Raw genomic sequence first — 20417 nt, 5'->3', positions numbered from 1 at the left:
GGGAGGGACGGGGCTACGTGGGGGTCAGCGGGGGCCCCCGGTGAGCCTTTTGATCCGGGGTCAACTCATCCAAAGCTGGATGGATTTAAGCTCGCCCTATCAGGATTTTTATGGAAGTGGACCGAGATTGTTCCATTAAAAAGTCCACTTCAAATCCCATTGTAGTGATTAGCGAGTCGTCAATGAGTGAATAATTCCGAACGCAGTCATCATTCCCTCGTCCTTAATCCTTCTTATGTGCAACGGGTAGATAGGGACCGGCCCAGACCAAGAACAGGAAAAAATCCGCCGATAATTGACGCCCATAATTATATTAGACTTGTATTCTTTAATAATAACAAATAAAAATAACAAACTCACTAAACTAATAAAAAATAATTTTAAAAATGTTGAAAAAAGATCAGAGTAGGTGCATCCGTGTGCGGGCCCACTCTATATGCATTTTTATGTCACCAAAAAAAAGTCCACTAAAAATTGGTCTGTGCTCCTTAACAAGATGCAGTAATGTCACGTCGTTTTTCACTGGGGGTAAAAAAAAAAATGCCTGTGAGTATTGTATTGTCTACATGTGTTGCTTCATTCTTTGTGGTCGCTTCAAGCGTTATAATGCCGCCACACCGATGCGATTTGTTAACCCATCTATGGCGTTTCTTGATGATGTGTTAGCATAAAGATAGCAGAGTTGAAAAACACCAAGTAGTAATTGTTTTTGTTTAATGTGACAGTAAAGTGAGAGAGCTTTTTGGAAGACTTCTCAACTATCTGCCAAAGTGCTGCTTGTTGCGAACTTGAGTTCACCAGTGGGCACGATGTGGCGGTGAGGGAGTCGTGGATCCTTGACGATCCTCCGATGCGCGTCCGAGTGCTCAAATGGCTTCCTTCCCGGATGCGGTTGCGGGTCTGTGTGGAGACTACGTGACAGCAGATGTTTAGGGGGCTCACACACACACACACACACACACACACACACACACACTGCAGGCTGACTGCTGGACAGCTTTTTCCTCATGCGCATTTTCAGGCCTTTTTCGTTTGCAATCTTTACAAAGCGACGCGAGATCGTCTCTTCCCGTAGTGTTGTGTTTATGACATTTCGCGTCATGGAAAAAAGTAGTCTTTGTAGACATTTCACGTCCAAAGTAAACATTCAACACTCAACTCATTCCCCCTTCGCCCCCCGTTTTTATTTCTAAACTTTTGTGCTCAAGGCCCACATTTGAGTTTTTAAAAGACAGATGGGAGCTCATTTGGAGAAGGGATTTTTTTAATTTCAAAAAAGGTCACAATGAAAACATTTGAAATTTTAACTAATGAACTTAAGTTAATTTCTTATTTAGAATTATATTTACTTGCACCAATAGTAAGTACATACATTTTATGAAGCGGTTTATTATAACAATATTTACATTTGATCATAAATAATTAACTTACAACCCCAATTCCAATGAAGTTGGGACATTGTGTTAAAACAACAAAAAACAGAATACAATATTTTGCAAATCATGTTCAAGCTAGATTTAATTGAATACCCTACAAAGACGAGATATTTCATGTTCAAAGTGATCAACTTGATTGTTTTGAGCAAATCATCATGAACTTAGAATTTGATGGTTGCAACATGTTCCAAAAAAGCTGGGACAGGCTCTCACGTTTACCACTGTGTTACATCACCTTTTCGTTCAATAATTAGTAGTATATATTCATTATTAAACATTATTGGTTTGTCACTTTTATTTCTCCGTTTTTTTTTTTCTAAAATGGGTGAAATCTAAATTATGGATTTATTTATCATCTCACTAAATGTGTTAATTGATTTACTGCCCATAATTAAATACAAAATATTTGTTTTAAAAAACTAGCATGCTTGACATTGTGGAGTATTGTGTGGTTTGATGTCCTTGACTTTTGTCAATGTATTCAGGACAAAGTGTTTTTTTTTTATGTTGAGCGTTTGAATCGTGACAATTTTCATTGCTAAACTCTCCTGACATCTAGTGGCGCTAACACAAAGGACACTTTCTTTTCTTCCTCGGGACTTTTTATTATTCCATCTTTACATGAAGACAGCAGGTACACATCAACACTCACAATGCAACTTGTACTTGTTGATGATCGATCGTTCCAAGATAGAAGATATTATATTCATAATTCGAATCAAAACAACTCTTCATTTAATTAAAGTTTTCTCCAGTTTGAGCGTTGACAGGACGACAGCTTAATCATTGGCTATTCTATTCAAGCTATTATTGGTATCATGATAAGTATGTAAATATGTGTGTGTATTTTTTTGAATGGAGGCGTACGAGATGGTCACGTGGCTAATGCTACACGCTAACACCCGAGAAGAAGGTCGCCGTGACGAGCGGGAGGCCCGGCGGGCTTCACGTCCTCCTGAAGCCGATCAAGATGGCGTCCAGGCTGTGAAACGCTCTGTAGAATTCCTCCTCCGTTTTAGCGCCTGCGAGTTGACACATCGACGCTTGCATGACATGTGGCGCGCGGTCAGGGCGGCAAGGCCTTCTCCGCTGGCCTCAACACCATCAGAAGCACTGATGTACATTTACAACCAAAATTCCTTGAAATTGGATGCATTTATTCCCAAAGGTCTATGCTCTTCATGTCACACATTTCTCTTGGCTGAAGTTTTTTTTTGGTGTGTGTGTGTGTCCAATCAGAGTTCAGCCTCTGTGTGTTGCCATGTCAATCTAATCTGCCCCAGGGCCTTCACGATCGGTCGTCCGTCATGTGACTGGAACTACATTTGTTTTTTGGTTGTTGTTGTTGTTTCACATTTCAAATTCACCCTCACGGGGCCAGAACGCCAAATCCACATTGAAGCAAATATTACTGCAGAACAATTAAGACTACATTCATTATTCAGAGTTATTTTTTTACATTTCAATTGATTATAATCGTTCCGCCTGCGTGGCTTTTCTTCGGGTACTCCGGTTTCCTCCCCCTTCCCCAAAACATGCGTTCTCGGTTGATTGAAGACTCTAAATTGCTCGTACGTGTGAACGTGAGTACGAACGGTTGTTTGTTTCTACGTGCCCTGCGATTGGCTGGCGACCGGTTCAGGGTGTGCCCCGCCTCTCGCCCGAAGATGGCTGGGACGGGCGCCAGCAGCTCGCGACCCGTGTGAGGAGAAGCGGTAAAGCAAATGGATGGTGTGAAACAATCAATAAAATAAGCAAGGGATCTCCTTTTAAAAAAAAAAAAAAAAAAAAAACGTGACTAAGCGGGATTCTGTGACTCCATTTGCAATTGCCGAACTGCGAATATGCGAGCGGCCACTGTAATACGAGTGCACGTGTGCGTGTATATTATCTGCATAGCTAACCTACTTTCTCTCATCTTTCCATGTATCGACTTACCGACCAGCGAGACGGAACCTGAGGAAAAGATGGACGCCGTCATGCCGGGGCGGAAGTTGTACTGGAGGGCAGGAAACAACTCCGGTTCGTAACTGAGGAAACCAAGTAGAACAAACACCAATATTGACGCAAAATAATGAAGCAGCAAGCAAGCGTATGTGTTGCTGCTCCAGGTACGTGAAACGTTTGAACGGCGCCAACTACCCTAACATCTATGCTAATTCCCATTAGCCAGTCTATGCTATCTCGCATTATATGTTAGCGTTAAGCTAGGAGACTTTGTGAGACAAAAGGAGGTTTTGGTGAACATTTTGGTGTTCAAAAGAAACTATTGTCTTATATTTAATGTCTTGTTATTTAATGTAAAGTTCAACTGCGAGTGACAAAGAGCTTGAAGCAAGCACGTTTTGCCTCTTATTTGGAGTCTTCTTTTTGGTTCCTCAAAGTGATGTTATCATATAACTTTGGCTCCCATTTCTTGACACTTAAGAGAATGAGAAGAGGCACTAAGAAAGACTTTTTAAAAAACGTGTTTTACTACATTTTACAAATGTGTATAAAATGTGTGGGAGGAGTAAAGGTTTAGGGTTTTTTTTCAAAAATTATTATTATTATTTTTTTTTTAATGATCTGTCTATCACAGATGTTCACCCATTGTGGATGCGTCTGGAATGCACTCCCACATCATAAACCAGAGTTTACTGAACAGAAATCATTGGTGGGCTAAAACAATATTGGTGAGATTTTGGGTATGTTGAGGCCCCCAAAAAGAATAATGCGAAAACAAAAGCGCCTTGCATGCAATGTGACCTTTAGCGGACCTGCAGTGGTCCTGGTGCGCCAAGAACAGATCCTCCAGGTTGATGGGGAACGTCTTGCAAGTGCCGCCGATGTTGAGCACCTTGAAGTCCAGGAAGTGGACCGGGTAGCCCAGCTTGAGGATTTTGAAGGCAAACTTCCTGGCGGCCACCCGAGACTCGTCCTCGCTGGCGGACGACAAACAGCCGGGATTCAACCAATCGCAGACAAGCGCAGACGGACGGACGCGGGGGCCGACGCACGGACCTCTTGGCTCCTGTGCAGAAAAGGATTCCCGACTGGAAGATCCTGGCCGTGGTCTGGGGCTTGCGGATCTTCATGACGAGCGACTTGAAGACCTGACGAGCAGCAGAGGTTGACGCTCAATAACGAACAAAATGTACGAAAACAAAACAAAAAACAAGAAAAGTCAACATTTGCTGGCAGACTTGCTGTGCAACCGGATAATTGTGGCAAGAAAAGATTTGCTAAAATATGCGTCAGACCCTCCAAACTTCCAAACTATCATCCTGCTGTGTTGCAATACCACATTTGTCCTCAGTGAGTCGCTGAAGTAATTTGCAGCCATTTTACTTTACTTCGCCTGTAAGCAAATGTTTTGCATTGACAAATGTTCTCTTCACTCAAACCGCTCTTCAGCCTTTTTTGATGTACAGTGTAACATTGTCTCTTGCAGTACCACATTATTCCTTCGGGGACATCAGTGAGTCGCTGCAGCGAAATCTCAAGTGTAAACTGTCGTCAATCTAATTTACAGTTTGTGAACAAAAGATTTAAGTTGACAAATACTCGATTTACTCAGCCTTGCACAAATTTCATGGCCTTATAAAAGTGAATTTTATTATTTGTCGGCTAAAGAATGATTGATGGCGAATGCGTTGCCTAACCGCCTGCTTGTGGCGTTCAAAAATCTCATTCCAATCTGAAAAAAAAAAACACAAAACTATTTTGTTATCATTAGCTAATGAAGTATTTTTTTTGTTAGTCAGTTCACGCCGTTAGCAAGACTGTGGGAACACATTTTTTTTGCCAACGCTAGCTAGCTAGCTAGCTCTCTTACCAACATGTAACGTGATTGTGATCAGTTATCAGTTATCGAAATTAGTTTTATAAGTACAAAAAAATGTTTTTGTACTTTGTTTTCTGTTTAATCTGGAAAAAAACATTAAGTACAAGTAGTCTTTTTTTTTTTCCAGTCATTATTAGCATTTAGCATTTTTTTTAATCAGCCATTTCACAATGTTAGCAAACTAGCTTAGTTTGTTGCTAAAACCCCCGTTAACACAAGCCCAATTCCAATGAAGTTGGGACGTCGTGTTCAACATAAGTCAAAACAGAATACGACGATTTGCAAATCATGTTCCACCTAGATTTCATTGAATACACTACAAAGACAAGATAGTTATGTTCAAACTGATCAACTTGATTTTTAGCAAATAATCATGAACTTGGAATTTGATGGCTGCAACACGTTCCAACAAAGCTGCGACAGGCTCACGTTTACCGGCGTGTTACATCACCTTTTCTTTAAACAACAGTCAATAAAAAGTTTGGGAACTGAGGACACGAATTGTTGAAGCTTTGTAGGTGGAATTCTTTCCCGTTCTTGCTCAATGTACAGCTTCAGCTGTTCAACAGTCCGGGGTCTCCGTTGTCGCATTTTACGCTTCATAACGCGCCACACGTTTTCAATGGGAGACAGGTCTGGACTGCAGGCAGGCCAGTCTAGTACGCGCACTCTTTTACTACGAAGCCACGCTGTTGTAACACGTGCACAATGTGGTTTGGCATTGTCTTGCTGAAATAAGCAGGGGCGTCCATGAAAGACATTGCTTGGATGGCAGCATGTTTCTCCAAAACCTGTATGTACCTTTCAGCATGAATGGTGCCTTCACAGATGTGTAAGTTACCCACGCCATTGGCACTAACACAGCCCCATATCATCACAGATGCTGGCTTTTGAACTTTGCTTCCATAACAGTCCGGATGGTTCTTTTCCTCTTTGGCCCGGAGGAGACGACGTCCACAATTTCCCCAAAAAATTTGAAATGCCGACTCGTCGGACCACAGAACACTTTTCCACTTTGCGTCGGTCCATCTTCGATGAGCTCGGGCCCAGAGAAGCCGGCGGCGTTTCTGGGCGTTGTTGATAAATGGCTTTTGCTTTGCATAGTAGGGTTTCAAGTTGCACTTACGGATGTAGCGCCCAACTGTATTTACTGACATTGGTTTTCTGAGGTGTTCCTGAGCCCATGCGGTGATATCCTTTACACGTCGATGTCGGTTTTTTGATGCAGTGCCGCCTGAGGGATCGAAGGTCACCGGCATTCACTGTTGGTTTTGGGCCTTGACGCTTCCATGCAGTGACTTCTCCAGATTCTCTGAACCTTTTGATGATGATATGGACCGTAGATGATGAAATCCCTCAATTCCTTGCAATTGTACGTTGAGGAACATTGTCTTTAAACTGTTCAACTGTTTATTCACGCACTTGTTCGCAAAGAGGCGAACCTCGATTATTTGCTCAAAACAATCAAGTTGATCAGTTTGAACATGAAAGATCTTCTCTTTGTAGTGTATTCAATGAAATCTAGGTTGAAGATGATTTGCAAATCGTCGTATTCTGTTTTGACTTATGTTGAACACGACGTCCCAACTTACCAGCTGCTTATTATTGACAATGAGTTTTTGGGTGGTACCGTTGACAGGTGCTGCACGTTCCACGAGTTCCGGGCAATGAACTCCAGATCCAGATCGCAGCCCAGCTTCACCGAAGACGTCACGTTCCTGCACAAACGCTCATTGACTGATTGCTTCCAGATCCTAGTCGTGCATTCCAGTCTCCGTGTACTTGTACGCTCTTTGTCCTCACGAGTGAGACACCTTAGCACATGCGGAGCACACGCTAATACAACTGCATGTTACTAGTGAGACAAAGACTGCACTAGTTGACAACTGCGTACTACTAGCATGACGAGCGACATTATAACCTCTGCTAGTGAGCATCGAGTGTTTTATTTGTGGTACTAGTGGCACGCAGATGTCGACGAAAGCGTAGCCTCACTTTAGTAACGTAGTTCTCCGACTAGAGTGCAGAAATAAATGTCAAAACAGTACTGGTTCTACTAGTTTGCTAGTTTGTGTTACTAGTTATGACAAAGAGCGTAGTAGTTCACGGACCTGAAGATGGATAACAAGGCTCGTCAGCCGTTTGCCCCAATATCCTTGATGCTAGTGGACTAGAACCGGAGAAAAACATTACTAGTAAGACAGTCGTTATACTAGTTAGCTAAACTGCCTACTAGTGAGGACAAGGCAAGGCGCACGCTTGTTCAGGGACGTTAAGATGAATATCACCTTTATCGCATAATTGCTTTGACGGCTCCGTTCAACATTCTTGATACTAGTGGGGACAAACTTTGCTAGTAAGACAGTTGTTCTACTTGTGCGCTGCTAACTAGTGAGGACTAAGAGGTACTAGTACACAGACCTTAAGAGAGAGATCCAAGTTATTGAACACTTTCGGCATTTACTGGTCCTTGGACTAGTGGAGAGAAAGACAGTCATTCTACTAGTGCGCCGAATTGTCTTACTAGTGAGGACCTAGGATGGATATCAAATGAATACATTTATGAAATATCCTTGCTAACAGTAGAGAAAAACGTTCCGAGTGAGCCAGTGTTGTTCTACTAGTGTGTTGAAAAGTGTTACTAATGAGGACAAAGAGTGTACTAGTGCACGGACTTTAAAGTGAGCAGTCAAGGATATTGAATAATTGCTTCCAAGAAGTTATTTATTTGGTATCCGTGATACTAGTGGCGAGAAACGTTAGTCGCGAGGCAGTTGTTCTACTAGTCAACTGAATAGTAGAACAAGAGTCTGCTTTCCATGGCCAATTCCGCGCACTAGTAGGATATTATGGAGGAAATGCTCCGACGTCGTCGCGAGAAGATGATGATGATTTGTTTTACTGAATCTGCGGGCCTGTGCGCGGCTTGACGGTCCAACGGGCGGCGGGCCTGCGCGCGGAGGAAGAGGACGAGGCTGCAAGAGAGGCCGACCGGGCGGCGGGCGGCGGCGGCGGCGGCGGCGGGGGCGGGGGCGGGGAGGACTCCACCACCACCGGCAGGAAGGAGGCCACCGGCTCGGAGCTCCTGCACAGGGCCTGCATGGCCAAAACCCGGCGCTCGTTCTCGGACAGCTGCCGGCTTTCCACCGCCACGAACATCCTCCAAAAACAAAGGGAGAGCGCAGCGCGCCACGGGAGACGTCCGGCGGCTGTTTTGGGGTCCGCGGGACTCTGCGGGGAGATGAGACGAAGGCAGCAGAGCCCATTTTATACGCGGAGCCGCCTGCGCACTCGCGTCACCGACGAAAGCGGCCCGTTTCAAGGAGCTTGACGTCACACAAAGACCGGACGACAATGACGCCGACGGGGTTTGTGACGTCACGCGCCGGATTCGGGACTTCTATCGCGGCCCCCTCAAAAGCACGTCCCCATAGTCCTTCGAATCGCAAATCCATCGCGATTCGTATTCATCTCCTCCACGACGCCGTGCACAAACAAATAAACGATTTTTGTAATCATCGAAACACAATCGAAGCAACTGCACACCGCTTCCCAGACTACGGCCGGGGGGCCCTTCGCGGCCCATCATACACCAAAACTTGCAGCCTCCCCGAAAAAACGGCCGAGAAGAAAAATGGACCCTCGGCCCGTTTGTGACGACTATACTCGAAAATTGCTGTGATAGACTGTCGATCTTTTGTAACGAGGCACAAATGCAACAACGAAATTTGTAACAGCATTTCCCTTCTTAGTCGCTCGGCGGTGGCACACGATAAGGAATTGTCCACGCTTCATTCCAAGGTGAAAGTTGGGAGGGAAAACACACCGTTGCCCTCAAAGAAGCGAAAAGACGTTTCAGCATCTTAACGCGACTTCACCTTCTTAGGCCGCGTTGGGTTTTGCTCCCTTTCGAGCTCGGCGGCGGCCGTGTGCTTTGGCGTCGTCTCCATCCACTTTGATCACTTCAAAATGCAGCTTGTTTGGACAATGCGCAGGCAAAAGGAATTTTTTGAATTTTACATATTGTATTTGCGTCCTGTTTTTGTTCTTATATCGCTAATAGGACTGTCTTTCTACAGCCAGCAGAGGGCGCTTCGACTTCTCAAATGATAATGTAATTCTTCTCCATGGTCAGCAGAGGTCGCTTTTATGGAAAGTGGATGAAATATTTCAAACTTCACTTTGACTGTGCATATTCTCAATTCTTATTTTTCATTTGACATTTTTCTTTGCCCACTCCAAGGGGGCAGATATTTTTTCACGGCACTGCATTTTGGTGGCGCTCTTAAGGGAAGGGCGACGCCTGGAGTTGAGTTGGGGACCTTCTTTGCATCGTCCTCTTGCTCTGAATTACGTTGCATCTCTTGCAGTGAAGCTCAGTGCGAGTGGGAACGCCGGAATAACAATTTCAGAAAAATCAAGTTTCTTTGAGTGAATCCAAGCAAAGCACGAACGTGATGACACGTCAACGTGTGTGTGCGTGTGCGTCTGCGCGCACGCGCGGGCGGGCGGGCGTATGTCCTTCCTGCCGACTCTTATCTGTCAAGCTGAAGCCTTTTTCTCTTCTTCTCGCCTCAGCTTCAAAGCGAGTCATCGCCGAGACCCTCCTCATCCTCCCGCCTTGAATTACTTTCCGTTTCTGATTCTGTTCTTCACTTTCCCCTCCTAATAATTCCTGTTGTTTTCCACTTCTCCCTCATGGTTAAGTGTCCTTCCCTCCTTCAACGTCTCCTTTTTCTCGTTCCCTCGAAGGATCGCTTGAAATAACTTCAACTCGAAGTCTCGAGGCGATCAAAGCTGACATTTGGAGCGTTTCGACTCTTGCTCGGCGGCGGTTTGCGCGCCTGGCAGCGGGCCCGACGACGAGTGCGCCTCGGGGCCGTGTTGGATCGCGGCCGCGGGCCCAGATGTTGCTGGGCCGGCCCGGGAGTTCGTGCGGCGGCGAGAACCGCAATGAAATGTGAGCCTGCTCCGTCATTTTGGGGATGTTTTACAAAAGACACGTTAGCAGGCCACAGCCCCGCGAGCAGATGTTAGCGCTCTGGGAAAACAAGGGCAAGCGACACCGGGGACGCCGAGGAAAGGACACCGCCAGACGGTAAGACCGCCGCGGGGGGTACACGGTCGCCGTCGGGGCCCAAATCAACATGAGCAAGGAAACGTCAATTGGAAGATTTGTTTTTCCAGGGAAAAGCTCGTTTTGAAACGTTTGTCTCGGCGCCCTGCGTCGTGCGCGTCAATCAAACTTGCCCAAACAGCCGCACGTCATGACGTGTAATTACTTGACGAAACTACAGCGACAAGTCGCCCCAACGGACAAACCGAGGAATCGGTCGCGCGTCATTTTACGTCACAACGGTCACATGACAGCTAGGTAATTAGCCCCGCATCCAATTACTTGGCGAAAGTGACAATTCGTGTGCAACACAGCGGGAACGCGGACAGATGTTGGTCACGGGTACGGACCTCAATTTCAGCTCACGTAAGCGAGCGCCAGCCAATGGAAAGACTCCACCGGGCTCGCATGCAAGGCGACTGCTTGCTTGTCTTGTCAAATGTCGACGAGTCCAAACGGTTTTCATGTCAGTTATGTCACAAATCCCAAAACTTGGGACGCCGCACCAATAATCGGCCGTCATAAACAACTACGATTACCCGACACAATTCAGACCCCCCCCCCCCCCCCTAACTGTGTGAAGAAATCAAACCGAGACCGAGACGGTTTCACCTAATGACCCGGAATAGTTGACAGCTTGGCCTACGTTCGCGAGACGAGATAGCAGTTAGCATCCCGCTCAACAAAGAATCCTACATTTCTGCTGTGTACGTACATTGAAGATAATAACAATTGACTGATATCCAACGTAATCTGTATTTGGGCTCCAACTAACGATTATTTTATTCATCGTTTAATCTGTCCATTTATTTAGATGCCTCAATGAATCATAAACACATTTCCTTTTATGTATTACAAACAAAGCTCCCTTTCAAATGGACGGCATGACTGAATTATGATTCAGTTGGTGCTTTGTTACATCTGTCAGAAAATAGAGCGAACTATTGATGATTGTTTTTCAAAGTAAAAGCAGATGTTTTATTGTTGTGGGGCTGAAATTTGGAGGATTTGGACAATTTCCAGTGAAACAAGGTCAATTATCCAAATAGTTGTTGATGAATTTGAGAATTGATGATTTGTCAACGAATGGCTTGAATTGATGCACGCGGACGACAAACTGGCCGGGAACTGAATGGCGGCGGTCCGCCGGTCTTTGCAGATATGGCTCAAGATGTCGGTGGATTCTGAGGATTCTTGCGCGCTGTTGTCCTCGCGAGACTCGCGCATCTCCTGCGTCTTCCGGGCGGCGGACGAGAAAGATGACGTCCAGGCAGCGGGAGACGAGAGGTAGACACTTTCGTATACCGCTTTGCCGGCGGCGGTGGGAAGTAACAAATGACTTTGTTGCTGTACTTCTGGACATTTCAGAGTCCGTACTATTGACTTTTACTCAAGGAGTCGAATCGGTCCAGTATCTGCACTTCTGCGTAAGTCCGGCGTGCGAGTACTTTAGCCGCCGCGACTGATTAGCGGCCTTTGTCTCCCCTCGCAGCGTTCTGGAGATGCTGAGCTGCTCCAAGTTCTCGGACCTGGAAACATGGCTGTGCATGCCCTCGTCGCTCCCGCTGCCGACCTCCCCGGACTCGGACTCGGCCTCCGCGTCCGACCGCGGCGATGGCGACAGGTAGCGCGCGTGCGCACGCACACAATTGCACGATGTCACGAAGATGTTGCGCTTGTGGACTGCGGCCTACTGAGGTGTCAAATGTCGCTTGAGATCAGAGGCGGGCAAAGTTTCAAACGCAGGCCGCCCGCTTGGTTCCTTAATCCGGCCCACCGAACCTTCGCAGTGTCGAGACTCTTTTGTTGCATTTATTTCCATACGGTAGTCCCCCCCCCCCCCCCCCCCCCCCCACCACACACACACACACACATCAAAATAATTGATACATTAAATGTGACAATATGAGTGGAAAATGTCATTCTTCTTATTCTATATTATCCATCCATTTTCCATCCCGCTTTATTATTCTGACTATTATTTCATGATAGTATTTGTTTCATTGATTTGTTGTAAATAAAACCGTTTTATACGTACTGTAAACACGCACGCACACACACACACACGTTCCATTTGACCTCAATTCTCAAGTCATGTACATAAAAGCAGGAGCGACTCTGCGGCGCTTGTGTTGCCGGTTCCTTTAGAAAGCGGCACAAAGAGCCGATGGGCCGCACTTGATAAGCGCCGCTTCGCGACCGCTGCACACTCTCTTAAGATTCCGCTCTTGTTGCACACACGGCCGGCGGGCACGCCAACAGCTGGTGGCACGTGGGCCGCTCCCCGAGGACATTTTCCGGGACAGCTCGGTGACTTGCGATGGAACTTGTACTCCACTTTTTTTATTCTTGACTTTTTACTCGGACTTGTACATAACAAGCACCATGTTGACTTGGACCGAGCTGCTGGACTTTGTCCTGCGAAGGGAAACAAAGGGAAGTTGTAAACGACGCTCGTGGCGAAGTCGCAGCTACGTCGTCTCCGAGGCCGGGTATGAACAAGCACGGGAGACGCTGCGGCTAGCAAATATTCGTACAATCGAGTATTATCCCATTCATTATTTGACTAATCAGAAAAACAAATCTTGAACACAATGAAATGTCCACGTGAGGCGCATGTATGATCTTTGTCCACTCGGGGTCGCCATCGTCACATGATACAGTAGTATCTGTGACTTTGAGCGTATATGGCTACAAAAGGCGAGCCGGTCCGCTGGTCGGCGTCAACGCCGGCCGTGCCGCTAGAGTCCGGTTTACCGTTTGTTGAATAAAACGACTGAAATGCACCGGCAGCCGCGTTTATCTTTGAGCACCTGTGGGCTCGTTAAAATACCTTTTAACTAGCGGCGGTGGGCTATATCAAATGAGCTAATGATGTTTGCTTCGCAGCCGACGCATTGCGCTTGATCTTTTTATTGAAGTGGGAAATGATCCCAAACTTTGGACGGCCTCTGCGTTTTCCACGCTTTATGTCCCGGCCCGACGCCGTCACTCCGTGAATCTGCATGAACTTTCATCCATGCGCAAAAATAATCCCCTCGAAGCTCGGTGGCAGACGTTTTGCTTCGATTTACTTCAACGCTCATTGGCGCCCGACCTCGTTTAGCCTGAGGTTGCGCGAGTGTCAGGGCGTGAGCTGTGGCCGACAGCGGCTCCTGCGTTCGGGTGCTGATTGTTTTGAGAAAAACATGATACATTCCAGGTGTGTCATGTAGACCATGAAGTCATATCTCATGTAATATATTGCTACATGAAATATGTGGTTAACTGTCCAGCGAGCGGGACGGCGCCTTCCTGGCCCCGGCCTTGAGCAAGGAGACGCCCTTCCTGGTGACCCCGCTGCTGCCCGTCCTCTCGTCCACGCCCGACGCCGCCGCCGCCGCCCTGGCCACCCACGGCGCCGTCGGCATCAGGAAGCGCCGGCGTCTCGCCGCCGGTCCCGGAGGACTTCACTGGAAGTCAACAGGTGGGATGCGGTCCTGCAACGCGATGACACCTTTTGAAAGCTCAGTTTACGAAAAAAAAAAAGCCACTGAAATCCCCACAGAAGGCCGATTTCAAGTCTCCAGAGTAAAAGTTGACTTTCATTTAATCCCGCCTGAAATATGAAGTGCTTTTAGTCATCATTCAGCCACGGAGACCGTCGACTTGTGATACGCGTGGATGACGTGACGTCGTCCTTTGTTGCCGTTCCCAAGAAACGGCGTCGTCGAGGAAGCGTTCCCGCAAGCGTTTGTTCCTCCGCCCGTCTCGCTCGTCTCCACGGTGGGGAAAAAAAACAACAAAGGAAATAAAACTATTGCGGTGCAAGATGCTAACATGTAAACGAGCGAGGACCGAAGAAGTTGCAAATACAGAAATGAGATGAGCGCGTCGTGATTAGGGATTTGGGAAGGATCAACGATTGAATCACTAGAAAGTTCCGAAAATGTTCGAGGAACTATGTAGGTCTGATGCACTGAGTTTCAAATTATCATGCAAAAGATACAAGAGTATAGAAAGTGTTTCTAGGAGTATGCGGTAGGATAATACGACTCTGGGGAGGTTCATGCAGGTTTTAAAATATGTATAAATATGCGGTCTTCACCTTTTCCGGAACCCAACGATAAAGGCGATAAACGAGGGATTACTTCATCGTGAGGAGGAGAAGGGATTGGCTGAACGAATCCAAAGTCCAGGCAGCTAACGTATATTAGCGATCGGCAACGTCAACCTCTCCCCTCCCCAAACTCGCTCACTAGCGCCCCCGAACGTCCAACAAAAGTAGCACCCGATTTTCACCCGCTTTCATCGATCGACGTGAAACGAGGCGGACAAACGTCTCAAGGACCCATGGCGGAACCCGAACAGGAAGTCAGCCATTTTGGTTTGAAGCAGCCGTTTTGGGCTAATTCCAGCACAGCTCTGGAATTCACCCAATAATCTTCCCGCGCCCTCGTTAGCGCCGTAAACATGTCAGAATCCATATCTGGCTTACGATTGGATTTGAGCGCGTGGAACTCATATCGTGGATGTTTATCATTTCCTCTGGCGCTAAAGGTCAATGGGGAGAAAGCGGATGTGCAGGCAAGTTAAGAATGTCTACTCCAAACACGCGCGCGCACGCACGCACGCACGCACACGCTTTGTTTATCAAGTCGAGAGACTTCCTGTGTTGATCACGCCGCTCGTTAGCGCCGCCCGTCACAGGCACGTTAATGAGTTTCCTGTCGTGCATCTGCCGCCCACTTTTTGGCTTTGTGGCTCAGCGTCGTTCGTTCAGCGCGAGAATGATTTAGGGGTCCGCAGAGTAAGGCCCACGGGCTCAATACGGCCCGCTCCGTTTTTTTCATCTGGCCCACCGAGCATTTAGAGCATCAAGAGCCCTGTAATATTTCTTTGAATTAAGATGTATTTTCATTCATTCAAATGTATTTACAGTTTCAATTTCCATTTAAATCATAAAATACTTTAAACACAAAAAATGCTAATCGGTGAGTTTTGTCCGCCCCCCCAAAAAACAGCAAATATGTGAAATGGTGAATCATAAAATTGCGAATATGCGGCAGATTACAGTCCGTTGCAAACTCCTTGTGGCGTTTCTTTCTCATCTGCCCACCGGAGGGAGACAAATCTCCTTCTGACCGAGTTTGACCGCAGAGTGAACGTTGGGAGTGGAAAATGAACACGATTATTAACACAGCATTTATGAATCAATAGCGGTATAACATGATATTACATAGCTATGAGTTAATATGATATTACATATCTGTGTTGGGAGCCCTTCACTCGTTCCCCCTCGCTAATCACTTCACTGCCGATTTTTGCGGCAACTCGGTTGAACTCACTTCACAACAGGCGGCAGTTTGGCAGCTCGTGAACAATTCTTCAGAAAACGTTTGCTTGTATACAAAGCTTTGCCTTAATAAAGTCCATTTAGCGTCAAGGCGCAGTAAAAGTGAGCAAAACTTTTACAATGTCTTGTCAATTTGACACGCCACGCAGGAGAATATTGTTAACAGGCCCGCCACATTAGAGCCAACGAAATAATGGCAAAGTATTTGAAATATCAAACGATATGAACGGCAACAAATAGAATCAGTGTCACGATGTTATAACGCTTTAAGCAACGGATATTTGAACACAAATAGTGCAGCATGACATGTAGACAGACAATGTAGCAGCACTTACAGGTATACATTCTTTATCCACTGCAAAGAACGACTAATATTACTGCAGAATACTGAGGAGTTTTGACCGGCTTCGTGTATATCTGTGTTTGTATTATATTGCGCCAGGTGGCCAAGGAGCACACGGCAGAAGGAGCAGCGCAATAGCCATTGAACGGAAGCAAAAAAATAAAAATAATGGTGCAAAAACTGTTTAATTCTTCACATTCGATTTAATCGTGTCATTGCTGTATGTTTTAATGTGGTGCAATGTTGTTAGACAATGTGGGGACTGCAAAGTGAGGTCCACGGACCCCCGTTGTCTGGTCACTGAGTCGTCTCATGCACTTTTAATGCGAGCGCAGCCACCAGACATCTGATCGCACGCACGCGCTCAATAGGTGGAAACTTGAAGCTAGCTGACGAGCACAATGTGACAAAACATCTTGCCATGAAACTCTTCGCAGGATGCTCCTTCAGACCGGTCCCATTGTCTGCTGCCAAAGCACATCAAAAACATTCTTTTCACTTTTCATACTCATGTCGGCGGCGTAGGCGAACTGCTTGTTAAGAGTAAAAAGGTAAGAACAATAAAATGGTCTCGCTTCTGCAAACTTTTATGCTCAAGGACTTCGTTTTACTCTCAAACGACACCATCAACAAAGACAATTCAACTTTGTCGATTTAAAACAACCACGAGCTTTGCCTTTTGAGTCCGCCAACTTAATGCTAACGCATAGTGGTAAATGCCATAGACAGGCTATTAAATAGCATTCATTGTGGCGGCGTTATGATGTTTTAAGGAACGGATATTAGAACACAAAACATTGCAGCAACGCATGTAGACAGACGATATAATAATAATACTCACAAGCATATATTTGTTATCCTCTGTAAAAAAAAAAAAAAAAGGTTAATATTACTGCAGATGGCTGAGTCTATTACAGTAGTTGAAGTAAACTTCTCCGTTTGTCTACATGACTGTAATATACTGCCGCCCGGTGGCCAAGTCATGCACACCAGAAGGAGCCGCAATCATTTAAACAAGATGCACAAAACTTTGAAATTCTTTATATTATATTTACATAATGACATCATTGCTAAATCTTTTGATGGTACAACATTATAAAGCGCTATTGTCTATTGTCTGTACAGGCTGGAACTTATCTCAAGGCACGAGTGGAACGGACAACATTCACGACACTTTTCTTGATGCTCGCTTTGAAGTGAGAACGGGATCGGTTTCATTGCATAATAGCGTGTCGGGTGACACCGGGCCGTCTCCGGTTTCTCTCGTCCAGGTTCGCCGTGGTCACCCGAGGAGGAGGACGAGGAGGGCGGCCCGGGCGACCTGGCGAGGCGCCAGCACCCGGCCCAGCGGAGCGGCGCCGGCGAGCGGGCGGCCGTCAGGAAAACGCTTTCGGCCGACGAGCGGCTTCTGCAGCCGACCGGCGCCGAGCGACGACACCTGAAGCTGCTCGGCAGACTGGAGAGAGGACGCAAGAAGCTGCGCAACATCCACGTGAGTTTGGAGACGCACACCCATGAGATAGGCTACGTTACCGGTACATGCATCAAATAGGATTTCAACATGCTAAATCAGCAGTGGATTAACATGAAATATCAACTATATATATAAAAAAAAAATATATATATATATACAACATAATATATATAAAAAAATCCGCGCATCATTGGCACCCATTATAATTGCATTGAAAAAATGAGTGAATTACCGGGGATGAACCGTCAAAGAAGAAAAAGGATCGAAAAATTATTTATTGAAAATATTATATATGATCGATTATTACATATTTAAAATGAAAACAATTGCAAAAGAAAAATAATGCGCAACTAGGTGAATGCGCATATGCCAAAGCACGAATATGCCAGCGGGCATCTTAACGAGTGTGGTTAACGAGTGACTTTTAGGAGAGACGTTGTCTCACGCTTACGGCTGTCCTGCGTCTTCTCGAGACGACCAGAACAATCCGGTTGCAACCGACGCAAAGCCCTGACAATGAATGAGAGTAGTCACACGGATATAAATATGCTTCATAAACACATTCCCATTTTCATCAACTGGAATCCAACCGTTTACTGCCACCGACGAATATATTCAAGTACGTCTATGAAATTCAGGGTTGTAAGCCATTGTAATAACTAAAAGATGCCTGCAGGTGGTGCCATTGCATCACTTTGGCTTTGACTTCAGCACCGCTTTTGAGTAGAAGATGAAGAGTAGGCGGTGGATCTCGTCTTGTCACGTCGATCGTGGGGGCGAGAAATGCCAACGCGGAGCTCGGGCAGGTTTAGGCACCTGGCACTCGGACAGACTCGAACGCGGATGGCGTAAAGCGAGTGTGCGTCGTGGCAGAAAAGGAAGTGAACTGACGCTCAACTTGAGCCATGCGGTGAGTCGGCGTCGCTCACTGCAAGTATCTGGAAGTAAAACATTACTTTCGCTCTTGTTTTTCTTGTTTTATGGTTTGAGGTGTTACAAAAGCAAGAATGTCCGCGTCAAAGTTTTTTCACACAAAGCTTGTTAATCCGCTTTTTGGTCAACTGTTGTTTTTGGTAAAATAACCACGTTCTACTGTTGATGACTGAAGAACAGTAAAAGCTAGAAAAAGTGTTTTTTTTTTTTAATTTATGGTGAGAAAAGAAGAGAGTCTTTTTTTTTTTTTTCTTTTGGTAGTTTCAGTGCTTATATTTTCAAACAACAACAACATTGTGGAGGTCTTGCAAGATCAGTCCAAATGCTCTGAAACACAAAACAGCGAATGATTTAAGTGCATAGCCATTAAATAGGATGTCGAGGCCTATCGATGATTAAATGCTGTAAATATGCTACGTTAGCGCTGTATAGACATGAAATATGATCATTGAACTTGATATCCTGACCCTTCCGACACGTTCATGCGACATCACCTTATGTTATATTTGGAAGTGCTAAAAGTGGACGTCCACTGTACGTATATTTTGGCTTGTGTAGGCGTACAATTGCCTGTTGACCCTCATGCCCTGCGCCCTGCGCCCGCTGCCGCTTCACTCGTATTTGTGTCGCTGTGAGTCACAGACGCGATGCCTCTCCACCAATTAGAAGCTTTTAGCACAGTCCCAACTTTTGGAGACTGAGGTCTCGTGTTCACTCCGCGTGAAAACTCCTGTCAGGTGTTTGGATGCTGTTGCTCGGCGACCAAACGAGGGCCGCTTTGTTGCCATCAGCATGCTCACGCACGCCGTGTGACTCCTGCCGTGAGACTTGAAAAACATTATGACTCATTTTGATGCTAATTATTAATATGAGACCTTGTCGTAATGACACCGGTTGTCAACTGAAGTAGAGAAGCCGAGAGATGACGTCGCACGCGGGCAGCACGGTGTGCGAGTGGGTGGCACGTCTGTTTCGGGGTTTGAATCTCGGGTATTCGGGCTCCCCCCCGCGTTGCCAAAACATGTTCGCATGTTAGCGTCATTGAAGAATCTCCATTTTCTAAAGGTGTCAACTCATGTTTGTCTGTATATGCCCTGCGATTGGCCGGCAAGCAGTCCATGCTGCAATCCATGGTGCGACCTGCGGAGGGGGAAGGAGAGAGGAGAAGTGGCAGTAAAACAGGCCCAAATCCAGATGCCAGGGCGTAGGACATGGCGATTTGCATGCTAGCTGTGGTTTAAATACGAGAGTGTAAAAACAGCCTAGGTAGAGATGCAACAATTAATCGATTAATCAACAACTAATTGATTATCAAATTAATCAACAACTATTTTGACAATTGATTAATGGTTTGGAGACTTAAAATTGTCCCAATCATCGGAATTTCAGCCTCTCAACAGTAAATATTCTCCAATTTCTATCATCCTCCAAGAAAGAAGACAAATTATCTTTGTGCTGTAACCAAATAAAAAAAGGCAAACATCTGCTTTTACCGTGAAAAACAATTGTCAACATTTTCGCCGATTTTCTGACATTTCCAGTAACAGAATCATCAACTTCTTTGGAAGTTGATGTAATTTAATACTCGGAAAAAAACTTCCTGGGAAGAAAAAAAAAAAAGTTGTAAAGCTTGTTTGGCATGTGGAGAAATAAAGCAAAGTCCACAAGTGGAGGAAAAAAAAACAAACACAAAACCTCTTTTGAAAAATATCATTTGCTTTTTTGATAAGTGAGGGGGCGGGGGGGGGGCAATTATAATGAGAACTCTGATATTTGTCAAATTGAAAAAAAAATCAAAATGAGATTTTCTTACGGTGCCATATCATCCAGCGCGATGAGCAGACGATAAGCCCAAACAAGCTAGTGCTAACGCGCTCATTCCCCCCCTGTCCACTTTTTCCTCTTTGGCTGTGCAATGTTGGAAATTCTCTATTTTTGACAATCTAGTAACAAA

The 20417-nt window shown here is 45.7% G+C and overlaps 2 protein-coding genes across 15 annotated transcripts in view; one reads left to right on the top strand and one right to left on the bottom strand.

Moving 5' to 3' along the window:
- Nucleotides 1-807: 807 nt before the first annotated feature.
- Nucleotides 808-9110, bottom strand: LOC133469447 (uncharacterized). 4 transcript variants are annotated; one of them, XM_061756560.1, is made up of 6 exons: nt 8165-9110; nt 6893-7076; nt 4440-4531; nt 4185-4360; nt 3375-3466; nt 808-911 (listed from the first exon to the last, which is right to left on the bottom strand). In XM_061756560.1, exons 1-5 carry the CDS (start codon nt 8419-8421, stop codon nt 3414-3416), a joined length of 762 nt encoding a protein of 253 aa, XP_061612544.1. In that variant the 5' UTR covers nt 8422-9110; the 3' UTR covers nt 808-911; nt 3375-3413. The 4 variants fall into 4 exon arrangements, with proteins under 4 accessions (XP_061612544.1, XP_061612543.1, XP_061612540.1 ...); XM_061756559.1 differs by lacking the exon at nt 808-911 and adding an exon at nt 939-2458 and having other exon boundaries at nt 8165-9105; XM_061756556.1 differs by lacking the exon at nt 808-911 and adding an exon at nt 1805-2458 and having other exon boundaries at nt 4196-4360; nt 8165-9096.
- Nucleotides 9111-9171: 61 nt separating this feature from the next.
- ankfn1 (ankyrin repeat and fibronectin type III domain containing 1) overlaps nt 9172-20417 on the top strand; it is a 46773-nt gene continuing 35527 nt past the window's right edge. For 5 of the 11 annotated variants that reach the window (XM_061756501.1, XM_061756500.1, XM_061756495.1 and 2 more), the window contains exons 1-5: nt 9176-10360; nt 11538-11665; nt 11871-12002; nt 13654-13844; nt 17328-17548. In XM_061756501.1, the coding sequence (XP_061612485.1) occupies nt 11550-11665; nt 11871-12002; nt 13654-13844; nt 17328-17548 (660 nt within the window). In that variant the 5' untranslated portion in view covers nt 9176-10360; nt 11538-11549. Of the gene's footprint in view, nt 10361-11537; nt 11666-11870; nt 12003-13653; nt 13845-17327; nt 17549-20417 lie in introns of all 11 variants that reach the window. The other 6 variants (XM_061756499.1, XM_061756496.1, XM_061756502.1 and 3 more) reach the window with 5 other exon arrangements.

The sequence above is a fragment of the Phyllopteryx taeniolatus genome, chromosome 19, assembly GCF_024500385.1.
Source record: "Phyllopteryx taeniolatus isolate TA_2022b chromosome 19, UOR_Ptae_1.2, whole genome shotgun sequence".
Classification (NCBI taxonomy): domain Eukaryota; kingdom Metazoa; phylum Chordata; class Actinopteri; order Syngnathiformes; family Syngnathidae; genus Phyllopteryx; species Phyllopteryx taeniolatus.
This window is presented reverse-complemented; position numbering and strand designations above follow the sequence as displayed.

Excerpts from the sequence above, each read along its gene's own strand:
- LOC133469447 (XM_061756556.1), bottom strand. The coding sequence starts at position 8,421 with ATGTTCGTGGCGGTGGAAAGCCGGCAGCTGTCCGAGAACGAGCGCCGG. Across the intron at positions 7,077-8,164 it reads CGCACAGGCCCGCAGATTCA|GTGTCTCACTCGTGAGGACA; the intron begins GTAAAACAAATC and ends GCATGTGCTAAG. Across the intron at positions 2,459-3,374 it reads AGGTTCCGTCTCGCTGGTCG|GCGCTAAAACGGAGGAGGAA; the intron begins GTAAGTCGATAC and ends GTCAACTCGCAG.